Consider the following 25,738-nt stretch of genomic DNA (forward strand, 5'->3'; position numbering starts at 1 on the left):
ATTTTAGTTTTGTTCTTTAAGTGTGCAGAAATTTTATACAAAAAATGTATTGTAACACTGTAAAATGCCTTTACAGAACGAAAAGTTACATTTTTTCGTACGAATTTCTACATATTTAAAGGTTAAATCTATAATTCTTTCAATACTTTATTATCATAATACACTACTTTCATAAATTGATAGAGAATATTGGGAATTAAATCAATGGCTTTCCCAAAACATGCTATGAAATGTTTCATATGAAACAATTTTTGACTTGAAAGCAGGCAAAAAGCGATAGAAAATTGTATTAATTCTTTTGTTTGAAATATCTCATTGAATAACCCTCTGAATTTAATGACATTGCTTACTATTCATCTTGTATATACCAGGAACACTACAGAAATTTAATTTGTAGGAAAACTTATAATTCATAAATTCAAATTATGAAAACGAATGCAATTACATTTGAAAGAAAAATTCTACAGGTACTGACTAAATCACCTTATATGGTAGGATCGTTAAACCGGTTAACATTTTAAAATTTGAATCAGATAAATGTTTGCTTATTATAACTTAGTTTATAAAAATTTATTAGTTAGTAGGTACAGACAACTTAAAAAAAAAACAGAGAAAAACTGTGATTCATCATTGATAGTTAATTTAGTATTTAGTTAACTAGATGCCTACTTGATTTTTAATGGATTCTATGAAACAGAAATGAAAGTGTATTGCAGACTAAGTGCAATGATATTTCTGATATTACAAGAAGTTTTATTTGGCTACTGAAGAAATCAGAAATGAGTTACTTATATTGCATATAAAATGACAAATAAAAGAATACAAAGAAAATTGCTGGACCTCTAACCTAGCACGGATATCATTACTTCACGATGAAATCTAAATCAGGCTGTCGTAATGTGGAAAAAATACTTTTATACGCTTTCTTAATTTGTTATTTTTGGTAGTTAAGGTGAGTGAACTGTGCTACTACCTTGATAATAATAATGATGTCGAAAAGGAAGAAGATAAGACTAATTATACCAATAGTGTAATATTTGAAATGTCCAGAATCAGGGAACAGTGTCCGTTTTTCTAGAATTAATTCTGCTATTGAGGGTGGAAGATAGACTCATCTTCTTCGTCGTCGTCATTCCTATTGTACCTATCGTCTAGAAGTTTTGATGCTAGCCTTCCAAGCCGGAAGATAGAATCACGATAGAAAAATAAGAACAAGCTGAAAATGTACGTATGAGGCATGTATAAATACGAGTATAACTAGTAGAAAGCTTTTTACATTGTTTACATCCATATGTTTCCCAGAACATTTGAATTTAACTTATCTATTTAATTGCTTTCCGCTCTTTGTTGTTTCTCTCTTTTTTTCTCTGGGTTATTTAGATTTGTCTTTGTTAGTAATACTCGATACAATATCTTTACCGGGCAATATATCGAGAACAGCAGATTGAAATTTCTAATCGTTGTGTTTCCTGCTGCACGGGCGACGAGAACGTTGCTTTGTCTTCTAGAGGCATGAGCAGATAAACGAAGTTGACCGACTCTGTTCTAATTCTTGAAGGTCCAAGTCAATTTTAGAACCTAAATTATGGATTTGTAGACCATACCCAGACTCACTATGATTTACAAGTAATAAGTTCAGCAGATGTTGTAATTGGAAGATAAATTTTAGTGCTGATTTAATCAGTTTCCTTCTGTTCTGATATAATTTGCCCCTGTGTTTATTTTTTAAAATAGTAATGCGTAATTATCTATAACAAAACTGAAATAATTAACTCGTGTTACATTCAATGTTTGCCTTTCCTTCTTTATGCTTTTAGTATATGTAGTAAATGTGAATATTTTCATTTAAACATCACAACCATAGTCTCATACTGCATAATTATATAACAAAGATTGCCTCCAGATATTTCCCTTAAACTCAAAAAATGCTATAGTTTAGTTATTGCACATTTCGCGTACAAAGCTTCTAGGGTTTAAAGAAAATTATAAGTAACCTTTACCTCCTGAGTTCTGAGAGTATTTAAGTATAGAATTATATTGAACTTTAAAAATAAAATAAAAAATGTCTCAGGACACAGGAGGATATGCAAATTTTTGTTAGCTCCGGAGAATCGCAACGGTAAAATGTACACCACTTCTCGGAAAAGTTTCGTTCATAACAGTATTCATAATCTCTTTGCATTTAACCTTACCTTACTTCTTTCGGAAAAAACATATAGATCAGTACCTTATTGATTTCCACATTATCAACTGTTTCAGCTTGAAAATACGTTACCAATGAAATTCACTTACATTAGTTATGTAAGTATGAAAAACTGTAGATAGGTCCAGACATGAAATACTTATGTTGTTAAAATCACTCTATTTCTATAATCTTATCTTGATTTTTCTGATAATACTAAGGGCCTAGGCAAAGCCTGTTTGCATCTTATTTCTTGCTAAGCTTTCTTATAATATGATATCCAATAGATCGACGACCTCTATTTTAGCAGTTATGTTAGTATTCTTGTATAATTCATCGGTCTATTTGTGTATTCAGATTTTCTTTAAACTAGTGAAAGAAAATTCAATGTTAGTTTTAAAAATACATTTTCAGTTTTATTATCAACAAATAGTACAGTAAGCAAATAAATATAATACATCAATTAACCATAGTAGGGCTTAGCTCCATAACCGAAGCCAGTGCCATAAGCCAGACCATGTCCATAACCAAGACCGGCGCCATAAGCCAGACCATGTCCATAACCAAGACCGGCTCCATAAGCCAGACCATGTCCATAACCTAGACCGCCTCCATAGGCTAGACCGCGTCCGAAACCGAGACCGGCACCGTAGGCAAGACCTCCGTAAGCGGGGGCGGCAACAGGAGCAGCTACAGCTACTGGCGCGGCAACTCTGGCAACGGGAGCTGCTACAGCTACTGGCGCGGCAACTCTGGCAATGGGAGCAGCCACAGCTACTGGCGCGGCAACTCTGGCAACGGGAGCAGCCACAGCTACTGGCGCGGCAACTCTGGCAATGGGAGCTGCTACAGCAACGGGAGCGGCGACCTTAGCGATGGGGGCGGCAACAACGGCTGGTTCACGGTGAACAACAGCATTGAATCCATTGATAGGGTCAGCGGCGTACTCGACGGTGCGGCGGGTGCCGTCGGGCTCCACCAGACTGTAGCTTCCCTGCACTACATCTCCGCTGCGAGTCTCCTGCTGTCCCTTGGAGTCTCCGGTGATGGCGTCCTGGACGTCATAAGCGTAGCTGTACTGGGGATTAGGGTCATAGTCGGTGTTAACTGCTACAGGAGCGGGGGCCGCTACGGCCACTGGTGCGTGCGCTATAGCTGGGGCGGCGTATGGGATGGGTCCTGCGGGTGCCACAACAGCTGGGGCACCTAGAAATCCTGCCCTGGCGATAGCCACAACGGCGGCGAAAATGCAAAGTTTGAATGCCATGGTGGTGTTGTGTTGTGATGTGTGCAGACTATATGAAATGTGGAGCTTTTATGCAAAACTATGTTGGACTGGAAACGGGCCACACACGTTCCAGTCTGACTGGATCGGGATGCATCACATTGCAGTGCTGTTGCAAATGTCACTTTTCTGGGTGGAGCAAAAGTAGTTCTTGTTAAGTCTCTTAAATGAGTGAAGTGAAAGAATATGACAAGGCCAAGACAGATTACTGTTTAAATAGTATGAAAGCAGTGATTTTTGAGACACTGCCAAGGAGAAATTTATTTGAGAGGAAGGTAATGAATATTTTCCACTGTCTTCGAATATATCAAGGATGAACTGGTATTCGTATCATTTTGTCTATTTCGGATATTGGCCTCTAGTTAGTGTTGTCGGCTAAGGCGCTTATCTGCCGTTCAGGAGTTGCACTAAGGCGTGGGTTTGATTCCCGCTTGGGCTGATACCTGGTTTGGCTTTTTTGAGGTTTTCCTCAATCGCAAGGCGACTGTCAGGTAATCTATGGCAAATCCTCGGTCGCATCTCGTCATATATCACATCGCTATCACCAATGCCATCGTCTCGTAGTTGTTACAGCGTCGCTAAATAACTAAGGTGAGGTGGGAGAGTTCGAAATTAAGAGATTTATCTTTAATCGTAAGTCGTATTTGACAGCACTGCTTAGAAGTTAATCCCCATCTGTAATGGAGACGAGATAGGCAATTACTCGACAGGATAGCGAGGGAGTAGTGTCGACATGTAGCACGAGGAAGATTGGGAACGCTACGATTCGTGCAGGTTTCCCTGGGTCAAATATAATGATTTTGAACGTAGTTTAGTTTATAGGCCTACCGCCTTCGGACGATCGGTCATCTCGGAAACTACAAACGAATTGTATTATACTTCATACTTTATTATTAGTAATATCTTGAGAGTGAGTGCTTACACAATGTCTGTAGATATTTATAGTAAAGGAAGAAGCTTATGATATTAATGACAGTAATGGAGACATTTTTAACAGACAAAACAATCTATTGCTAATATCAGAGCCTTTAAAAGTTTTTATACAAAAACCCTAATTGTTAATACTAGGATCTATTCAGTTGTTAGGAGATAGTGTCGTGGAGGAGTCTTACAAGTGTATGGTTCGTTAAAAATGAAATTTAATTTATATCGTGGCAACATTTTTAGAAAATGGAAATGGTTAACTACCCGTATGTCTTTTGAATTTCAGTGATAATTTAAGTCTAGGAATTCTACTTCATGATCTTCTTCTATAGATAATCGGATCATGATAACTAACAGTAGAGTGACTTACTGGTATGTTCCAAAGACAGTATTTGGGCATGGGTTCGAATCGTAATTGGGCTGATTAACTGGTTTAGTTTTTTTTTCCGACGTTTTTTCAACTGTCAGGTAATTCCATGGTTGATTCACGGACTCAACTGAGTACCGTCTCGGTATCAGCAATTCCATCGATGTTAGATAAACTCGCCGTTGATACAACTCTATAAATAAGTTAAGAACAATAGAGCATTATAGGCTATACACCAGTAACACTATAGAAATTTAATTAGTTGACAATAATTCATAAAATCGTATTTTGAAAACGAATGCAATTACATTTGAAAGAACAATTCTAAAGGTGCTGACTAAAGCGCCTTAGCTACATAAGGGCTCGTTGTATAAGTTAACATTTTTTAATTTTAGTCAAATATCTGTTTTTTTTAAGAAATTATTATCTATATTTGATAAAATTGTAGAGGTGTACCACAAGTAGGAATTATAAAGTTGACTGAGAAATAAATATCAAATATTTGATAAAAATTTGTTATACAGTACTGACATTTAAAAATAATACATAGAGAAAAGCTGTGATTCATCATTTCTATTTAATGTTGATAACTAGATGCCTTTATAATTTGTAACGAGTTCTATGAAACAAATGAAAATATATTTCAGACCAAGCGGAATACTTCTGATATTACAAGAATTTTTATTTGGGAAAATGAGATTAGAAATTAGTTATTTATATGACACATAAATGAAAAGATAAAAGAAAAAAAACTTTTTACCTATAAGTTTACGAGATATCACTACAGTACTTTGTCATGTTCGTAACTTCCTAAATGTAAATCACGCCGTCAGAATATAGTAAAAATACTTTTATGTTTTCTGTTTTATTTTGGTACTTAAGCAAGAGCTACTTTAATGATCAGCGGTCAATGTTACTGGTTCAAGGATGATGATATGATGATGGTGATGAATAATACAAAGATAAGACCAGTGATACCAGCAGTGCAAGTTTTTGAAAAAATGACCATAATCTTAAAAAAACTGTTCCTTTTTTGAGAATGAGTGAATATTGTCATTCAGGGTGGACGATAATAACACGATAAAAAAAAGAACAAGCTGGAAATGCACATATGAGATTTGTCATAACCAGCAGAAAGCTCTTTACATTGCCCACATCCATATTTTTACCATACAATTTGAATTTAAATTATCTATTTGATTGCTTTTGTATTGTTTCTTCCTTCCTTCCTTCTCTAGATTAATTAGATATTTGTCTTTGTTAGTAACAGTCTGCACAATATTATTATCGACAATATTTTAAAATTAGTTTCGATGAATATCTAGAAACTTCGAAGACTAGTGACTTCGAGAACAGACGTTGGTGTATTTAATTCCTATGCTTCCTCTTGCACCGGCCGCGAGAACACTGCTTTGTCTTCGAGAAATGTCAGCGGGTGGTCGAAGTTGGCCGACTCGGTCCTAATTCTTGAAGGACCAATTCAATTTGAGAATAAAATTTATAGATATGTAGGGGATATCCTGAAGCACTGTTATTTGCAAGTAACAAATGTATTAAATGTTATAAAATTTGGTGCTGATTTTGTCAGTTTCCTTCTGTTCTAATATAATTTGCCCATGTTTTTAATTTTGTAAAATATAGTATTGCGTGATTATTAAAAAAAGTGAACTAATTATAATTAACTCGTGTTAGGATTTTATACTTGTCTCTTCTTCTTCTTCTTCTTCTTCTTCTTCTTCTTCTTCTTCACACTTGTAGTAGATTTAGTTAATATGCATATTTTCATTTATATATCACAATCAAAATCTTATAGTATACAATTATAATACGAAGATGCGCTCCAAATATTTGCCGTAATCCTAAAAATTGCGATAGTGTAATTACTGTATTGTTCCGTATATTTCGCATAAAAAGCTTTTAGGTTTTAAAAAAGGTAGAAACATGCAGAAGCAAACTTTTGTCAGCTCAGGGACATCGCAACGGTAAAATGTGCAGCACTTCTCGGACAAGTTTCCTTCCTGACGGAATTCATAATCTGTGTGCATTTAATGTTACCGAAGATCTGAAAAGAATCTTATATTGTTACAGTATTATGTTTACTTGTTTCGGAAAAAAAGATTATGTAGATCAGTACTCTGTTGAGTTCCATATTATCAACTGTTTCAGCTTGTAGGCCTAAATGCATTACCAATCTAATTCACTTAGTTAGAGAGTATGATGAAATTTGTTCAGATTGTCAATTAATATAGATAAATACAATATAATATTTGTTACTCAATCAAATGACAAATCAATGTAAAATAATGACTTATATTATATGGTCATTAAGTTGAAAATGTTAATTTATAGACGTACTTACGAAGATGTGGGACGACCTGCTGCTATCGGACCTGTAGCTAATATGACGTGGGCGAAGTGAGTGTTCGTGTAAACAACTAAAGCGGAAGGATATTGCGTTGTGATGGGGTTAGAGGTTGTATAGGGGATTCCGAAATTGAGTCAAATTTTCATTAAGAATGCTGTTCTCTATTTGAATCTGTTTTTCAATATAATATTCTTCTGCAGAGTTAATTAATTTTGTATCTATTCCTGATTTTAATATTTTTAAAGTTTTATGTGTTGGACCTAATTCATGTCCAGTGTCTATTACATTTTCAGTCATTTTCAAATTCTTCAAAATTTTTATTTATTATTTCATTACAGATAACTACTTTAAACATAGGATGTTTCACAGTGACCTATACAGTTGCCACGTTCAAACGACGTGAGTACTTTCATTATCCATTCCAATCGTACTTTTAAATTTTATAATTTGCCATTTCTATTTCATATTTATATATTTCAGATATAACCCATCAATCATTGGACTCTACTGAACAAGAGTTTCACAGAATATTATGAAGTTTAAATCATAACACTACGTTGTTTCTAATTTTAATATTATTTTAATTTTATGACCTGTAACATTACATTTTAATCATGGAGATGTTGTACATCATTAATTTTAAACAGTTTATCTACCACCAATGTAATGACTATACAGTTTGATATTGAGATATTGTATAATTGTGCCTGAAGATGCCTGAATGGGCGAAAACGTTTGCAGTATGTAATTTATGTGTATAAAACTTAATGACCATATAATATAAGTCATTATTTTACATTGATTTGTCATTTGACTGAGTAACAAATATTATATTGTATTTATCTATAATTCACTTAGGTATATACTTAAGTATGGGAAACTGTAGATATGTCCAAACATCAAAATATTTTTGTTGTTAAAATCACTGTATTTTTATAATCTTCTAATAATACTCAGGCCTAGGCATAGCCTACGTAGATTTCATTTCTTACTAATGTTGACTGAGATATCCAATAGATCGACGACCTCTTAGTCTCTAGTTCAGAAGTTACGTTGGTATTCTTATATAATTCATCGGTTCACTTGTGTATTCAGGAGTGAAGGAAAAAACAATCAAACTTGAAAGTTCTATTTAAAAATACATTTTCAATTTTATTATCAACAAATAGTACATTAAGCAAATAAATACATCAATTAACCATAGTAGGGCTTAGCTCCATAACCGAAGCCGGCTCCATAAGCCAGACCATGTCCATAGCCGAGACCAGAACCATAAGCCAGACCGCGTCCATAACCAAGACCGGCACCATAAGCCAGACCACGTCCATAACCAAGACCGGCACCATAAGCCAGACCATGTCCATAACCAAGACCGGCACCATAAGCCAGACCGCGTCCATAACCGAGACCGGCACCGTAGGCAAGACCTCCGTAAGCGGGGGCGGCAACAGCAGCCACTGGGGCAGCAACTCTAGCAACGGGAGCTGCTACAGCAACAGGAGCAGCTACTGGTGCGGCAATATGGGCAACAGGAGCAGCCACAGCGACAGGAGCGGCGACCTTAGCGACGGGGGCGGCAACCACGGCGGGTTCACGGTGAACAACAGCGTTGAATCCATTGATTGGGTCAGCAGCGTACTCGACGGTGCGGCGGGTGCCGTCAGGCTCCACCAGACTGTAGCTTCCCTGCACTACATCTCCGCTGCGAGTCTCCTGCTGTCCCTTGGAGTCTCCGGTGATGGCGTCCTGGACGTCATAAGCGTAGCTGTACTGGGGATTAGGATCGTAGTCGGTGTTAACTGCTACAGGAGCTGGGGCCGCTACTGCTACTGGTGCGTGAGCAGCTACGGCCACTGGTGCGTGCGCTATTGCTGGGGCGGCGTATGGGATGGGTCCTGCGGGTGCCACAACAGCGGGGGCACCTAGAAATCCGGCCCTGGCGATAGCCACAACGGCGGCGAAGACGCAAAGTTTGAATGCCATGGTGGAGTTGTGCTGTAGTGTGTGCAGACTGTATGAAATGCCGAGCTTTTATACAAAACTATGTTGGAAACGGGCCACACAGATTCCAGTCTGACTGGACCGGGGTCCATCACTTTGCAATCTTAACGGACAGGCTGTTGAAAATGTCGCTTTTTTTCTGGGTGGAGCTAGAGTAGTACCTGTTAAGTCTCTTACTATGTAGTAAATAAGTGAAAGAATATGACAAGGCCACGACAGATGCTATTTGAAGAATACCAGTGCAGTGATTCTTTAAAGTTAGGCTAGAAGAAATTTAGCAATTGGCTGGTCAATATAAAAACGTTTTTAATTTACGTCTGTGGGCGCGGTACAATTTTGAGTGTTGATATATCATGTAGACAAATTAAGACAATTGAATATTTTCATTTTTTTTTTTTTTTTTTTTTTTTTTTTTTGTAATTTCCATTGGCTTTAAATGTGGATGAACTAATTCTTTATTCTCTTGGCACATTTGAACAGAAAAGACGTTCTAGTACAGTGGTCGGCAAATCGCGCGGCTGGCTGTAATTACGTCATACCTCTGCAGGGGCATGTAGTCAATCTCTTTATGTATTACTGTGATGTAATCTTATGTGACGTTCTAGTACGTCTAATCATATTTGTAACATTTGTTTTGAATTCCTTATTTATATGCTAGTAATGTTTTTCATGGCAAGTGTGTCTCGTTGCTCATGTTATTGTACCTAGATGTAATCGTTCCAGGTTTGGTGTGGTTTAAGTTCAAATGTTTTATAACTAAAAGTTTTATTTTAAAGGATGTTTTACATTTGAGGAGGCAATGATAGGCGACAATAGAACTCTATATAAGTAACATTAAATACTTTTAATATTGTAGGTAAAGTTATCAGGTATTAATTTTTAATAAAAACAAAGCCGATGACTTAAAAAATAACAGTTGTAAATATAAACTAAACTACTCGTATATTGCATGAAGAATCGTTGAAAAAGTTAACATTGTCTCTCTTTTTTTTTTAATGAGTGAAATATCTTGTTTTTGAAAATTTGTTATCCTTATCAGACTATAATGAAGCCCAAGAAACAAAACACAGAAAATGTTTAATTAATGCTAAGCTGTGAAAGTATTTAGATATCTATTTGATAGTGAAATGTGGATCATAAAGATTAGTGCAAAAATATTTCTGGAATCGATCATAGATATTAAAAGTAGTGTTGTGGGATATAATCGATTAGTCTGATCGATTAATCGATCAATTTCTGTTGTAAGATTAATAGATCAAAAATATATAATCGAATAATCGAGTCGATTAAAATTAATCGGTTATACTTTTTATTAATTATTATTTTGTTAATGCAAACTCAGACTAAAAATTCTAACAATATTCGTCTCTCAAAATTTACTTACTTAAAGCACAATACATAGTACCGTTATTTTGTAACTGCAAAGCAATTAGCATAGGCCAAATCTTTGCACAAATACTTCAGAAAGAGATGAAGATATGAGGACAGTGACCTATCTACCCCTATTATAAGTTGAAACTCAATGCGAAACCCGTATTAAGTTTTATAGTTTTCCAAGAAATCTTTCGCCTTGCTGTTAGCTCATCTTCCTAGCATATGAAATACGTACTTTTCTGGAATTTTCCCCCTCATCTCTTAGCCATGGCTACACTGTGTGTAAATGAGAGAGTATTTACATTATTCTCTTTCTAAAATTTTGTAATCCGATTACAATAGGGACCAGTCTACTGTTTTGACCACTGCAGTTTCTTTACTGAGTTTGTAGATGAAGGGTGTGTGTTTAGTTTGCTAAAGAAAAAAATCAGATTTCTGTGTTCTGTGAAAAGTGAGAACTCCATTATGCCATATGAGTATTCGAGAGGTAAACTCGGTGAAACGTTTGGACTTAATTTGAACGATCGTGGAAAAATGCTTGACAGAAAAAAGTTCTTTCGTGTTTACCGATGGAGGAAATATTGTTAGTAAACGTAGAGCGGCACTTAATTCTGGGCATATGAATGCACTCATATGTTTAAAATCATAGATGAAGCATTATTAACTAGACTTGTCTTCATAATGTTTTTTATTTGTGTTTGTCTCAAAAATCCCCTGAAAAATTGACACAAATTATAAGACTACATAATAAATATGTTATTAAATAACTAAAATAGTATTGTTTTGTAATATAACGATACAGTATAAACAAAAATATAACATTTTATACTTATGCTTATCACCGAACACAAATTAAATTTAACAATAGTTGTGTATTACAGTATATTGTAACTTTTTCAAATCGATCAAAGATCGATTAATCTATCAGTTAATCGATTAAATTCAAACATTTAATCGATTAAATTCAAATATTTAATCGATTAAATATTTCGATCGATCGACAGCACTAATTAAAAGATGATATATTTAGATGTAGCCTATGTAGAGATCAGAAATAAATTGCGTACGCAGGAGAGGAAACAGTGCAAGTGATTTGAATAAGAAGCGAATTGATACCTATTGCTTTGAATTAGAATGGTAAAAATGTTAAGTGAACACGATTGGTGTATTATTTGTCTAGAATATATCCTCCCTAATGAATAAAGGGGAAATGGGAGTAAAAACATATTTTGAAAGGATGGTCCTATATTGTGTTCACCTGTAGCCTCCCTGCTTTCCTTGGAATATTAATCTGTATCACTGTACTAACCCTACATATTTAGAGGATTCTCGTATCCTGAATATAGTCTCATTACAGCTATAGTCTGTGCATTTCGAACTGCCGGCTCAAGGTCAAGCAGTGAACTGCATTTGTCACATGTGCTTACCCCAATCCTGGGCCATTCCCAACTAAAGTCAGTTGGGACAGCCGGAATTACCAGTGCTTCAGTTCACAGTTTTCAGTTCAGTGACTCGTGCGTGGTTTGTACTTTTGTACGTGATTTCGATCCGCCAATTCGAAATGCACAGATTATACCAGAAAACTACAAGTACAAAGAAAGTTTTGTGGTGCTTCTTAAATCGATTTCGAGGCCTTCGTGAGAATACAAAAGTTAAAGGTACCTGCAAATAATGGAATTTTGTCTGTCGATCTGCTTGCAGCCTTTTTCCATAAACTATTTGACGTGTTTTGTTTATGTTCAGTACTTACGACTCAATTGTTGCTGCATAGATTGCGTGTTGGATTCGCGACAACATTATGAGCTGAACTTACAATGAAAGTATTTTCTATGTTGAAAGTAATACAGTTATTAAATAATTTGTTTAACCTCCAGATACATTTACGCAATAAGGTAACTTGTCTGTTATATAAAGAAAACAGTAGGATGTTGACAATTAATGTTTCTTTAAAGAAAACGTTGTTCTAATGAGGCACAGGGTCCGAGGAAGCCGTAAATATTTGCCTATTAAGGATGATTCAAATTGGTGTAGTCTGCACGGAATTTCTCATCCGTCTCCTCCACATGTGTGACGGGGTCGAAGTGAGCACTCTTGCATTGCAGCGAATGTAGAAGGCTCGTATATTCCAAAGATAGTGCTCGCCACACTTACCTGCAAGTTGACTAGCTGCAAAATACACTATCTACCAAAAAGTAATTAGGAATTGTTTTTGCCCCTTTAGAACCTCATGGTACCACCTCTTGTTGCTATAACAGCAGCCACCCTGTCAGGCATGCTCTCCACTAGTTTGTGTAGGATATCCACTGGAATGCGTCGCCATTCCTCTTGCAACATGGCACTCAGTTGGACAATGGAAGTTGGCCCCATGTTTCGGCGGGTTCTATGCAGTGGTATGCAGACAATAATGTTCACCTGTTCGACTGGCCTACACAGAGTCCTGATCTCAATCTAATTTAGCACCTTTGCGATGAATTGGACCGGCGATTGATGTTTCTGGAGATGCGGCCAACTTTCACTGTCCAACTGAGTGTCATGTTGCAGGAGGAATAGCAACGCATTCCAGTGGATATCCTACACAAACTAGTGGAGAGCATGCCTGACAGGGTGGCTGCTGTTATAGTAACAAGAGGTGGTACCACGAGGTTCTAAAGGGACAAAAACAGTGCCCAATAACTTTTTGGTAAATAGTGTATTTGGTGTTAGCACATTTCATAAAATGCAAACTGTTACGTGCTTATAACATTTTATAATACAAAATAAAATAAATATTCAGGAATTAACTGCTATTATCGGTATATTTGCGCAAAATCAGTGAGACTGAAGTTGCCTGGCAGTATTGTGTATCATTTGCAGTTGTCCAGAGATATCATTCACTTTAGATGGAAACTCGCAACTTGAGAGTCTCGTATATTCACCGATGCTTCCAACAAAAATGACCCTCTTGGATATGAGGAAGAGAAATGTTTGTGATAACATTCTTTCAGTTACAGGAATAGAATTGTGAATTTACAATCGTAAAAATGTCTGACGAAAGGTAGTCGTACTTAAAATTGAAGTTATTTATGATATTATCTGTAATATATATATGAGAAAATATCTGTAATTTGCAAGACATTCCCTTATGCTACATGTTTACATCGTATTTTCACATTTTTTTTTAAACGATTGCCATCCTCTTCTTTGACATATAGTCTATAACCTCTCGGTGCCAATTTCAATCTGTTAGCCAGTAAATTTGGGCAGTTGTATTGGGGTCATCGAGTAGAATGAGTTTTTCTTTTCACATCAAGACGAGGGTACGAAAATACCAAACAAATGTATGTTTGTTATTAAGGTATTCACCTACCCTTAATTTTTTATTTTCCTTCAAAAATTTGATTTTTTTAAATTTCATCTGAAAGTTTGAACTTTCTCGTTTTCAAAAATATATCAGTTTGTTTCTATGATGTTTGCTTAATTAGCTGAGTTTTTATTAACCGGAAACACCATTTTTAAACCGGAAGTGCAGTTCTTCAAGTGTCAGTCCGTCACATTCTGTCAGTCTTATATATTTGTTGTGTCAGAACAATTCGAATTTGGCAATAGAGTTTGACTGTATTATTTTTCATAGTCAGGAAGCTGTGTATTTGGTTTTACAATTTTTCATACCCTCAGCATGCAGATGATTTTTATCCATGTTCAGTTTCACAGCATTTTACAACACTAATGTTAACACAAAGTGCACTTATAGTTGAGATACTTTCATCATTCTTGCACCTTGATACAGTTGACACGGACCTTCTATTATGTAAATTAAGACTTCTGAATCTTTCTGAAAGTTCTGTTACTTGGTTTGAATCCTACCTTCTCGAACGTCAGCAATGTGTCATTGCATGCGTTTATTCTTCAAGATGGTGTGTCGTGAAATCTGGAATTCAACAAGGATCAGTTCTCGGATCTTTACTCTTCATGATTTATATTAATGACGTGACTAAAATGATAAAACACTGCAAATACAATATGTATGCTGACGACTTGCAAATTTATTTGCATTTCCACCCTGACGAGATTAGTGACGCAGTAAATAAAATAAACGAAGACTTAAATTCGATTTCACTGTGGGCACACAAATTTGCATTAAGGTTAAATCCAGGGAAATCGCAAGCAATCGTAATGGGACATAATCGTCTACGAAGTACTCTTGATAGTGGTACTAAGTCCACACCTGTGGAGTAACGGTCAGCGCGTCTGGCTGCGAAACCAGGTGGCCCGGGTTCGAATCCCGGTAGCGACAAGTTACCTGGTTGAGGTTTTTTTCCGGGGTTTTCCCTCAACCCAATACGAGCAAATGCTGGGTAACTTTCAGCGCTGGACCCCGGACTCATTTCACCGGCATTATCACCTTCATTTCATTCAGACGCTGAATAACCTAGATGTTGATAAAGCGTCGTAAAATAACCCAATAAAATAAAATAGTGGTACTATACCACATATAATATTGAATGGGATTATTGTTAAATACAGTGAAACATTTAAAAATCTTGGCATTTTTATGGATAGCGATCTAAATTGGAACATTCAAGTAACACACACTTGCAAAAAAATATTTTCTCAACTTCACTCCTTGTTTCATATGAAAGAATTTCTACCACTTAGTCTAAAAAAGAATCTTATTCAGACGCTTGTAATGCCCCATTTTGATTATTGCGATTCCTTACTAATTAATGTAAGTTCACTCTTAGCTGAGAGAACAACGTGTTCATAATGTGTGCATACGATTCATCTGCAATACTCGTAAATTTGACCATATAACACCTTCCCTCCAGTTACTTTCATGGGTGCGTCTGAAGGAACGAAGAACAATACATTCACTGTCTCTTCTGTTTAGAATCATGCATACTTCTACTCCGAATTATCTGGTATCGCGCTTTCCATTTCTTACAACTCTTCAAAATCGGCATCAAGCACTTCTTTCTAACCCTCATCATAGGACGTCTCTATACTCATCCTCCTACACTGTAGAAATACCACGTCTCTGGAATTCGTTACCCAGTGATGTCAGGGACTGCCGGACTTTATCACAATTCAAAATTAAATTGGAAAATTTTGTCTTGTTTAATGCTTTTTAGGTATTACTAGAAGTGTTGATTTGTGTTTTCTACTGTAGATTAAAATTGCAAGTTTTTTGTTTATGTTAATTAATTAGAATACAATTAATTATACTTAATCACTCATTTAAAATTTGTGTGACTGCAACCTGTGTATATTTTTGTGTGACTTCTCTTTGTTTATAGTGTTTTTTTTTCTTTTTATTTCTGTTATTGTATTTGTATTTCTGGTGGTGTGGAAGAGAAGGCCTGATGACCTTAACTACACCAGAATAAATAAATAAATAAATAAATTTGATTGATGTAGCTAAGTTACAGTCCTACTGGATAAGAGAGTTAATTTAAAACTCCAAGATCTCAATTTTTATTTAGTAATTGTAATTTCCAAGAAAAAAAATGACATTTTTCCTTAATGGAATAAAATTGGAAAAAAAAAATGTTTTCACAGCTTATTGTGTATGCCTATTCTTCTACGAGCAAGGCAATGAAATAAATTTTGTTCTAATATAAAAACTGGGTCCAACGACTAAAACAGACAAATCTCATTTCTCGCTTTAGAAATTGCCGCTACTGCCCCCCTCAAATATTTGAGGGATTTATTTTGTGTGAAAATTCTTAATTTTTTGTCAAGTAATCAGGGAAAAAAGAGTGTTTAAAAATTGGATTAAAATTGCACATTTTTCTCCAAAGGGCAGGCAAGTACTTTAAGCTGTCATTACTTGTTCCGTAATTTAAACTGCTTTCTGTACTTTTGTGTTGATCTGTTAGAGGTCTACACGGGTCAAAATGTCAAAGATCGGACTGGTCCAACTCGTTCTTCTATGAACTCGACTCTAGCCCGAGATTATTTTGAAATGTGCTACCCGAGCCCGCTCGAAACTTCAAAGTATCTGAAGTATGCCGATGAAGGCTAAAAATGGAAGATTATAATGTTTACTAAAATTATTCGTGTATAATAAGTAGTGCAACCGGGGTAAACGTAACCAAAAGCAGAAAACGATCATGTCAACAAAATAATAAGTAAATGAATTTGTGCAATGTGAAAATGAGTACTCACTTGCCATTATTGATCTTTGTTCACATTTATTAATGTGTACTGATTAACTTACGATTTGATATGCCATGTTACTGTTTTAGATGCATTATTAAATTAGAAATAAAATTCCGTTTGTACTCGTATATTTTCCACATGTAGGGGCAAGACAAACTTTTTCTGTAAACTTTGGTTACAGGCATAGGACAAACATGTTATTTATTTAAAATATAAAAAAAACCGCTATCACGGCCCGAGAAAAGGTCCATAAAATATTTAATTCTTGCTCTAGTTACACGAACCGGAGAAGCCCATAAAGATTTAGGCTCGAATCCGGCCACGTGAACCTATTTTGGCCAAACATGATCTGTATGTTGCGGACATATTAATGGCGCAAATTATATATAAATACACTTATGAGATATTATTAAATAAAATTTGATTGAGAAGGAAAGAAGGAAGGAAGGAAGAGGCGTAGTAGCGAAAAAGACATTCCCGAAAATCAATTACATCCTGCAGCTTGTCACAAAGTAAAAGGATTCAGTTATGTATAAAAAAAATATTGTATATTAAATTCGCTTTCGGGACCATTGTCAAAAATGTTGGATGCTCCATTGATTTTGTTTCTTCCAGCCCATAGCGTGAGATACATATTTGCAACTATTTGTTCTTGTAAAGTACATTATTTTATCTGATATGGAAACCAGTAATTGCGTCCAGATGTGAATTGTTTGTTATGATCATCGTTCTTATGCTTCTTCCTCATCTTGTATACTAATAGTCTCATTGGTTAGACCTAGCCCGTTCTGGTCCCATGTCTTGCCAATGTTTTGTGAGGCATTAAATATACGTAACAACAACCTCTTTAGTCTCTATTTTAGAATCTGGGTTGATATTTGCTGCTTTTCATTAATTCGTTTTGCATGTCTCTACAAATTTTCTTTCAATGAAAAGTGTGTGAAACTTCTGAACTCCCATTTCTTATCAAGGATTTTACAAAATACACTCGAAAGTTTTGTTTAAAGCGTATATTTTAAATTATGTACAAATATATTAAGCAAAGAAACAAATATATTATAACAGTTAACCGTAATAGGGCCTAGCTCCATAACCGAAGCCGGCGCCATAAGCCAGACCATGTCCATAACCGAGGCCAGCGCCATAACCCAGACCATGTCCGTAGCCAAGACCGGCACCATAAGCCAGACCATGTCCGTAGCCAAGACCGGCACCATAAGCCAGACCATGTCCGTAGCCAAGACCGGCACCATAAGCCAGACCATGTCCATAACCCAGACCGGCACCGTAGGCAAGACCGTGGCCGTAGGCAAGACCTCCGTAAGCGGGAGCGGCAACAGCAGCAACGGGGGCAGCAACTCTAGCGACGGGAGCAGCTACAGCAACAGGAGCAGCAACTCTAGCGATGGGAGCAGCTACAGCAACGGGAGCGGCAACTCTAGCGACGGGAGCAGCTACAGCAACGGGAGCAGCAATTCTAGCGACGGGAGCAGCTACAGCAACAGGTGCAGCGATGGGGGCAGGAATTGGAGCTGCAACTTTAGCTACAGGGGCGGCGACCACAGCAGGTTCACGGTGAACGACAGCGTTGAATCCATTGACAGGGTCAGCGGCGTACTCGACGGTGCGGCGGGTGCCGTCAGGCTCCACCAGGCTGTAGCTACCCTGCACCACATCTCCGCTGCGAGTCTCCTGCTGTCCCTTGGAGTCTCCGGTCAGAGCGTCCTGGATGTCATATGCGTAGCTGTACTGGGGGTTGGGGTCGTAGTCAGTGTCTACTGCCACAGGGGCGGGGGCGGCTACGGCCACTGGGGCATGCGCCACGGCAGGAGCGGCGTATGCGATGGGGGCTGCTGGAGCCACAACTGCGGGGGCGCCTAGAAGTCCGGCTCTGGCGACAGCCACGACGGCGGCGAAGACGAAAAGTTTGAATGCCATACTGAAATTGTGTTGTACTGTGGTATGTGCAGGCCATAGAGTGTTCTTGGCTTTTATACATTACATTATTGGGACGGGTCATACGGTTTCCAGTCTGACTGGATCAGGATGCATCGAATTGCAATGTTAACCGACAGGCTGTTGAAAGTGTCACTCTTGTTCTGAGTGGGGCAAGTTCAATTATTGTCAAGTCTGGTAAATAAGCGAAAGAATATATGAACACGACGCATGCTATTGAAATAATACTTACCTTTATATTTACAGTGATTTTTGTGTCGCAAGTAAGGAACATTTTTAGAAATAACTCATGTTAATGAACATATAGTTATTTTTCTTCTTTGGGAAAATTACTGTTTATAATTGAGGCGGTAGCCGGAAAAAGGTTCCATAAGCAAAAGTCTTGTTTCAAGAAAACGAAGATTGAAAGATTTATTTTTAGGTAATTGCACTTTTATCAAAATAACAATTTCCATACTGTTATGATAATATTTGTCTACAAGTTTTTGTTAAATAATACATTCCGACTTTAATTGTGTTATAATTATACATATTTTATTGGAACATTTTATAGGCCCTTTTTCCAGAGAACAAGCTTATTTTATCAAAATACTTTCGATATGATTATATTTTAGCAGACATTAAACATCAGCATTGAACAGCGCACATTACAGATGTTTACAAGTTCATAATCATTTTAATAGAATAATATTTCTTACATATATCTCATAGTTACGTCATAAATTGTACTGAATACGTCAAAATAAAGAATATCTGTCGGGTACAGAATACAGATTACAGGTTATTTAGTATTAATGTAGAATTCATTCACACTCACTTCAAAGTTTATCTTCAGAGTGCAGTTTACACTTTAGTGCACATCCTGGATGGACTCACACTCACTTTGAGGATCATCTTCACTGATGTTTGCTGAATTCCACAACAACGTAATGGTACATGGGTTCATTCAATTAGCTACCCTGCCCTCTGCTTACAAGATATTCAAACGAAACTTTGTAAGGAAGTAGATTTTAAAACGGAGACTCGAATTAAAAATTCTGCCGCCTCAATTATAGTAAATATACATAATCTACAAATTTAATATTTTTCAACAGAATAACTTATTCTCTTTCATTGACTTCAAATGTTTTTAACAATTTTCCATAAATAATAATTTTCCTTCATCCGAACTTAATTTTAGTTCTTCAAAAATGTTTCTCTGCCGTATCTTCCTCTGCAAGCTCATGATTTTGCATGCTTCTCTTTACTCCCTCAATTCATTTTTCTTTTGATCTTCCTTTTCGTCTGTTGCCTTCTGGATGCCAGTTTAAAATATAAAAGCACATTTTAGATACATTATACTACAATATGAAGGGAGATAACTGTGTTGATACAAAAATTCAACTGAAAGATCTTCGTGAGAATAAATGTTTTTGGCATCCCTGTTACCAAAAAACTTGGGTATGCCGTCTGTCTGTCTTATCTGCCTGTCTGTATAGGCTCTATAGCGATTTATGTTAAAACATTAGGTAGATTTTGTTCAGATCCACTTTCTACGAGACAATTTATCCGGGTATGAGGTACATGAAGAATGTGACTGGTTTTAATGATCATGTAGAACAGCGATCCTCTTCCATAATAATAAATTATTGGATAATTTTCTTCGTGTCTTGCTGCACAATAGGCTTTAGTATAAGTGAAGTCAAATTTCTTGCCAATTTGATTTTTTAAAGAATATTTTTTTGTGCAATCCAGAAACTGTAGTTTCCGTAATACATGCTAATTTAATTTATGTTTACCTTTTGAATAGTACACGTTTAAAAAAACTAACTATAAATACTAATATATAATATAACATGTTGAAGGAATTGAGGTTTTATTAAACTTATATATTATTTTAATGTACCGAAGTACATATGATATTTCCATGCAGATATTCTGCGTCATCATACGATGAAAGAGTAATGGAACGGAGAAAAATTCTCTCCGGCGCCGGGATTTGAACCCTGGTTTTCAGCTCTACGTGCTGATGCTTTATCCACTAAGCCACGCCGGATACAACCCCGACGCCGGACAGAATCGTCTCGGATTAAGCTCCAACTCTTGGGTTCCCTCTAGTGGCCGCCCTCTGCACTACGTCATAGATGTCTATGAACGTAGGACCGAAGTCCACACATGTGCTGAGGTGCACTCGTTATGAGTGACTAGTTGGCCGGGGTCCGACGGAATAAGCGCCGTCTTAAATCACGAAGTGATTTACGCATATCATATATATTATTTTAATGTACCGAAGTACATATGATATTTCCATGCAGATATTCTGCGTCATCATACGATGAAAGAGTAATGGAACGGAGAAAAATTCTCTCCGGCACCTCAGCACATGTGTGGACTTCGGTCCTACGTTCATAGACATCTATGACGTAGTGCAGAGGGCGGCAACTAGAGAGAACCCAAGAGTTGGAGCTTAATCCGAGACGATTCTGTCCGGCGTCGGGGTTGTATCCGGTGTGGCTTAGTGGATAAAGCATCAGCACGTAGAGCTGAAAACCCGGGTTCAAATCCCGGCGCCGGAGAGAATTTTTCTCCGTTCCATTACTCTTTCATCGTTTATTAAACTTGTTAAAATTATGGAAAAGTATAAATATATTAGGCCTATGTGTTAACAATATTTTCTTTTTGTCATTTATCCAGTTCCATTACCATAGAGTAGTAAATGTTATAAAATACTCTTTATATTAATTCAAAATGACAGTAGGCTTAATTGCTTTGTATTAAAATTATGTGTGTGTATTTACAAGTTAACACTAATCGATAATAGAGCCTAAAGATGACCAGCGATGCTTTCTTGCAGTCCGACTCAATATTTTGTGTGACATCCTAGCCGCTCAAAGCCATTTTTGAATTTTTTTGGTTGGGTCTATACATTTTTCAGGTGCTTACTGCCTATGCCTCTGCAGTAAACTCCGGGCCATTCTCGTTAATGAGGTATTTAAAAATAAATAACGGCATCGGAATATGTTAAAATCTCCCAACCATCCCAATTCCTCGTTAAAAGGTATGGCTTTCTCGGCACACACTAACTTATACCAGAGATGATACGTCCTTCTGTCCATTTTTATTTCACCCTCGTAGAAGTGCTACTTATAAATCTTACCGAACACATTTCGCAACAATGAAGCTTTTATCCTGTTAGAAATTATTATAAATTGTCGTTGTGGTTTATTTTCTTGAATTATTATTCAAAAGACATTAGATAAATGAAAAAATTTGCTATAAACCAATAGACACTTAACTTCATTTAGAGAATGTACAATTTAAGTAGACACAGGCTAAACATAATTATTTTCAGAAATTACACATAACTTATCATATTGGTACTAATGTACTCGTATGTTATTATTTTGCTATTTACAAAAATGGACGTTTATGATATATAAATGCTAAAAGATGGATTTTTTCAAAAGTAATATGTAATTTTAATTGCTCGTATTTCCTTCATTTTCTACACAAACATAAACATTTGGGCACTGACTTATCACACGAGAAATGAAATTTTTGCGTCACCATGATCCAACAATTACAAATCACGAGACCGGAATGAGCCTTTCATGGTTTAATCCTTGAAGTTTGTGATAATGATATGATATGATATGATATGATATGATATGATATGATATGATATGATATATGATATGATATATTATATGATATATTATATGATATGATATGGTATGGTACGATATGATATGATATGGTATGATATGATATATGATATGATATTATATGATATATGATATGATATTATATTATATGATACATGATATGATATGATATTATATGATATATGATATGATATATGATATGATATATGATATTATATGATATGATATGATATGATATGATATGATATGATATGATATGATATGATATTATGATATGATATGATATGATATATGATATGATATGATATATGATATGATATGATATATGATATGATATGATATGATATGATATGATATGATATGATATGATATGATATGATATGATATGATATGATATGATATGATATGATATGATATGATATGATATGATATGTATTGTATTTATTCATCTATCATATATCTGTAAGACAAACCTGTTACAATTCTATATTACCCCATATATTATGTCTTATTTTACAATTTTATTCACATATACATACATACATACACATACATACATAATACATGCATGCATACATACATACATACATACATACATACATACATACATACATGTTCTGCCCATGGGCTGGTATTTCCTTGGGTAACTCTAAATCTCTTATTAAATCATTGAGTTCAACTGGTAAACTGTTCAGGACTTTCATTCTCTACATCACACAGCCTTCTTGATTATGTTTCGGATTCTCATCAACTGGTTAGTACAAAATTTTATATTCGAAAACTGGGTTATGGTTGCAGCAAAATCACTAGTGCCTACATTATTAATATAAATCATAAAATATAGTTTTGTGTAAAAATGATGGGTGATGTGCCATTTTTGATGTCATTTCTGGCTTCAGCATACAAAAGTATATAAAGGCGAGTTAAAATTTAAAAAAAATAATAATAATAAATAAAAATGTCATCGCAGGCCTGTGCAATTCAATTTATTTAATTTTTAGAATCTTCCGGTACCATATTTCTGTATAAAAAGACTTACAGTAATCTACATAGGAGTTCTAGTGTTAATTTGAGGTTTTGTGTTGGTGCAGCCCCTAATTATCCCCACGGTCGAGGACTTCTTCCGCTGCGAATGGGATCAGCGCCTAATAAGGCTGCTCGGCGGGATGTGGCAACACTCACCTTGTCGGCTGGCAGGCTGGGCGGCGAAAGGGAAAGTGACCCCGCCCTGCCGCCGGCCGCATAAATGTCAGGCGCTCGCGCACGCTGAAGGTCCCTCAGCTCCATCTATTGTCCGGGTCAAGACTATCTCTCACTCTGTGTCAACTGCGGCAGATTCTTTCCAAAAAGTAGTAGCTGTCTATTATTGTGTGATTTAGGTGTTGGATCGCGGTTATCGTTAAGTTATACAGGCTTGTGACGTCACAACAGAAGTGCTATGTCTCGCACTCACGTAGATTAATCCTATACCGATATGGTTGTTTCTTTTAAATAATATGACAAAAATGAAGCAAAAGAGCTCTAGGTACCGAAACTTTAAATTAACACTTTCAAAACTAACTGTGCTGGGCAACTTTCGGTGCTGGACCCCGGACTTATTTCAGCGGCATTATCACCTTCATTTCATTCAGACGCTAAATAACCTGAGATGTTGATACAGCGTCGTAAAATAACCCCCCCCAAAAAACTAATTGTAATACAACATAATATATATTATTTAATGTACCGAAGTATATATGATGTTTCCATGCAGATATTCTGCGTCATCGTACGATGAAAGAGTAGTGGAACGGAGAAAAATTCTCTCCGACACCGGGATTTGAACCCGGGTTTTCAGCTCTACGTGCTGATGCTTTCTCCACTAAGCCACACCGGATTCCCATCCCGGTGTCGAATCGAATCGTCTCAGTTTAAGTTCCACGTCTTGGGTTCCCTCTGCACTACGTCATAGATGTCTATGAACGTAGGACAATATCCACATTATGTGAGGAGGTGCACTCATTATGAGTGACTGATTGGCCGGGATCCGACGGAATAAGCGTCACAAAGTGATTTACGCGTATCATATATATTATTTAATGTTCCGAAGTACATATGATGTTTCCATGCAGATATTCTGTGTCATCGTACGATGAAATAGTAGTGGAACGGAGAATAGTATGAACTTCAAATACTGGGTATTCATTTCAAAGTGTGTCATGACGTCACAATTGTTGGGTCAATGATTTGAAGCGAGTTTCAGCTTATAAATCAAGGAAGTTGCCTATTATTTAAGGCGTTCTTCAATCTGAACTTGAGAACGTATACGGTATAACTTGAACGTCGTAGCAACAGATGGCGGTCTGTACGGTCTGTGTGCTACCATAACCTCTTTCGAACTGTGTTTTGCGCGGGCAAGTCGTACGCAGGGTATTTGTAATCATCGGTTGCGTACGGTAACATTCCACAACACAAATCAAATGCTCCGTGTCCATGTTGACCGTCGAAGTTAATGTCAACAAATACGTAAGTAATCGTCTTAACCCTCTCCCCATATCCAGACAGTACGTATTTCCAAACAGTTTACATTCCTACCACTACCGGCGTTACCGTACGTATCGGTACGTACTCTTCAGAATGAACGCCGTACTTGCTAGGCAACTTCTCTGCCTCATAGGTTATACACCTCTGCGGAAGTGTAGGAAGATTGAATTCTCTAGGCTCATCGGCTAGCCACATGACGGCATACAGCGAGCCATGACACACTTGAACTGAACACCCAGTACAATAAAAGCTCACATGAATTAGTCCTACTTACCTGGTTTTTTGGAAAATCATTGTGCCGTAAAGTCGTTATTTTGCTTTTGTTTGAAAACACAATGTTGTTATTAATTACTTTTGAGCAATTATTTCCCAAAATGGGTGGTCCCCCAAAACGGTACCCATAATATGGCAGACGTTTCGAACAACAGTTATTAACTCTGTATTACATATAGCCTAGCACTTTTGCCGTATAAATCAATGCTTTCTTTTTCGACTTTCATTTCGAAAAGGTTTATAAAATGCAGAAATAAGTACAATGTGATGTGAGTTTACATTTGTGCTCATTTCATTTAGTGTTCTGCCCAAGGGCAGGTCTTTCACTGCTTTCTCCAATCTTTCCTATTTTCCGCCTTCATCTTTGTCTCCATATATGATCCATATATCTTAATGTCGTCTATGATCTGATATCTTCTTCTACCCTGAACTCTTCTCCCGTTCACCATTCCTTCAATTGCATCTTTCAGTAGGCAGTTTCTTCTCAGTAATTATTAAAATTGTTCACAATTTACATTATCGATATTTCAAATTTTGTGTATTATTATTATTATTATTATTATTATTATTATTATTATTATTATTATTATTATTATTATTATGTTACGGTATAATTAGTAATATTACGATTATGGATAAAATTACTCAAATGTAAATGTAATTTTTTTAATCCAGGTGGGGCTATTTAAACCCGCTAACCCCTCCT

At 36.3% G+C, this 25,738-nt stretch overlaps 3 protein-coding genes across 3 annotated transcripts; all 3 read right to left on the bottom strand.

The window, feature by feature from the left end:
• Positions 1-2,572: 2,572 nt before the first annotated feature.
• Positions 2,573-3,483, bottom strand: LOC138709385 (cuticle protein 21-like). Its single transcript, XM_069840123.1, has one exon. The coding sequence runs from the start codon at positions 3,447-3,449 to the stop codon at positions 2,646-2,648; it is 804 nt and encodes a 267-aa protein (XP_069696224.1). The 5' UTR covers positions 3,450-3,483; the 3' UTR covers positions 2,573-2,645.
• Positions 3,484-8,249: 4,766 nt separating this feature from the next.
• LOC138709395 (cuticle protein 21-like) lies at positions 8,250-9,141 on the bottom strand. The gene has a single exon (XM_069840135.1). It carries the CDS (start codon positions 9,104-9,106, stop codon positions 8,318-8,320), a length of 789 nt encoding a protein of 262 aa, XP_069696236.1. The 5' UTR covers positions 9,107-9,141; the 3' UTR covers positions 8,250-8,317.
• Positions 9,142-17,631: 8,490 nt separating this feature from the next.
• LOC138709390 (cuticle protein 19.8-like) lies at positions 17,632-18,612 on the bottom strand. Its single transcript, XM_069840128.1, has one exon. The coding sequence runs from the start codon at positions 18,572-18,574 to the stop codon at positions 17,702-17,704; it is 873 nt and encodes a 290-aa protein (XP_069696229.1). The 5' UTR covers positions 18,575-18,612; the 3' UTR covers positions 17,632-17,701.
• Positions 18,613-25,738: the final 7,126 nt, after the last annotated feature.

The sequence above is a fragment of the Periplaneta americana genome, chromosome 11, assembly GCF_040183065.1.
Source record: "Periplaneta americana isolate PAMFEO1 chromosome 11, P.americana_PAMFEO1_priV1, whole genome shotgun sequence".
In the NCBI taxonomy this organism is placed as follows: Eukaryota; Metazoa; Arthropoda; class Insecta; order Blattodea; family Blattidae; genus Periplaneta; species Periplaneta americana.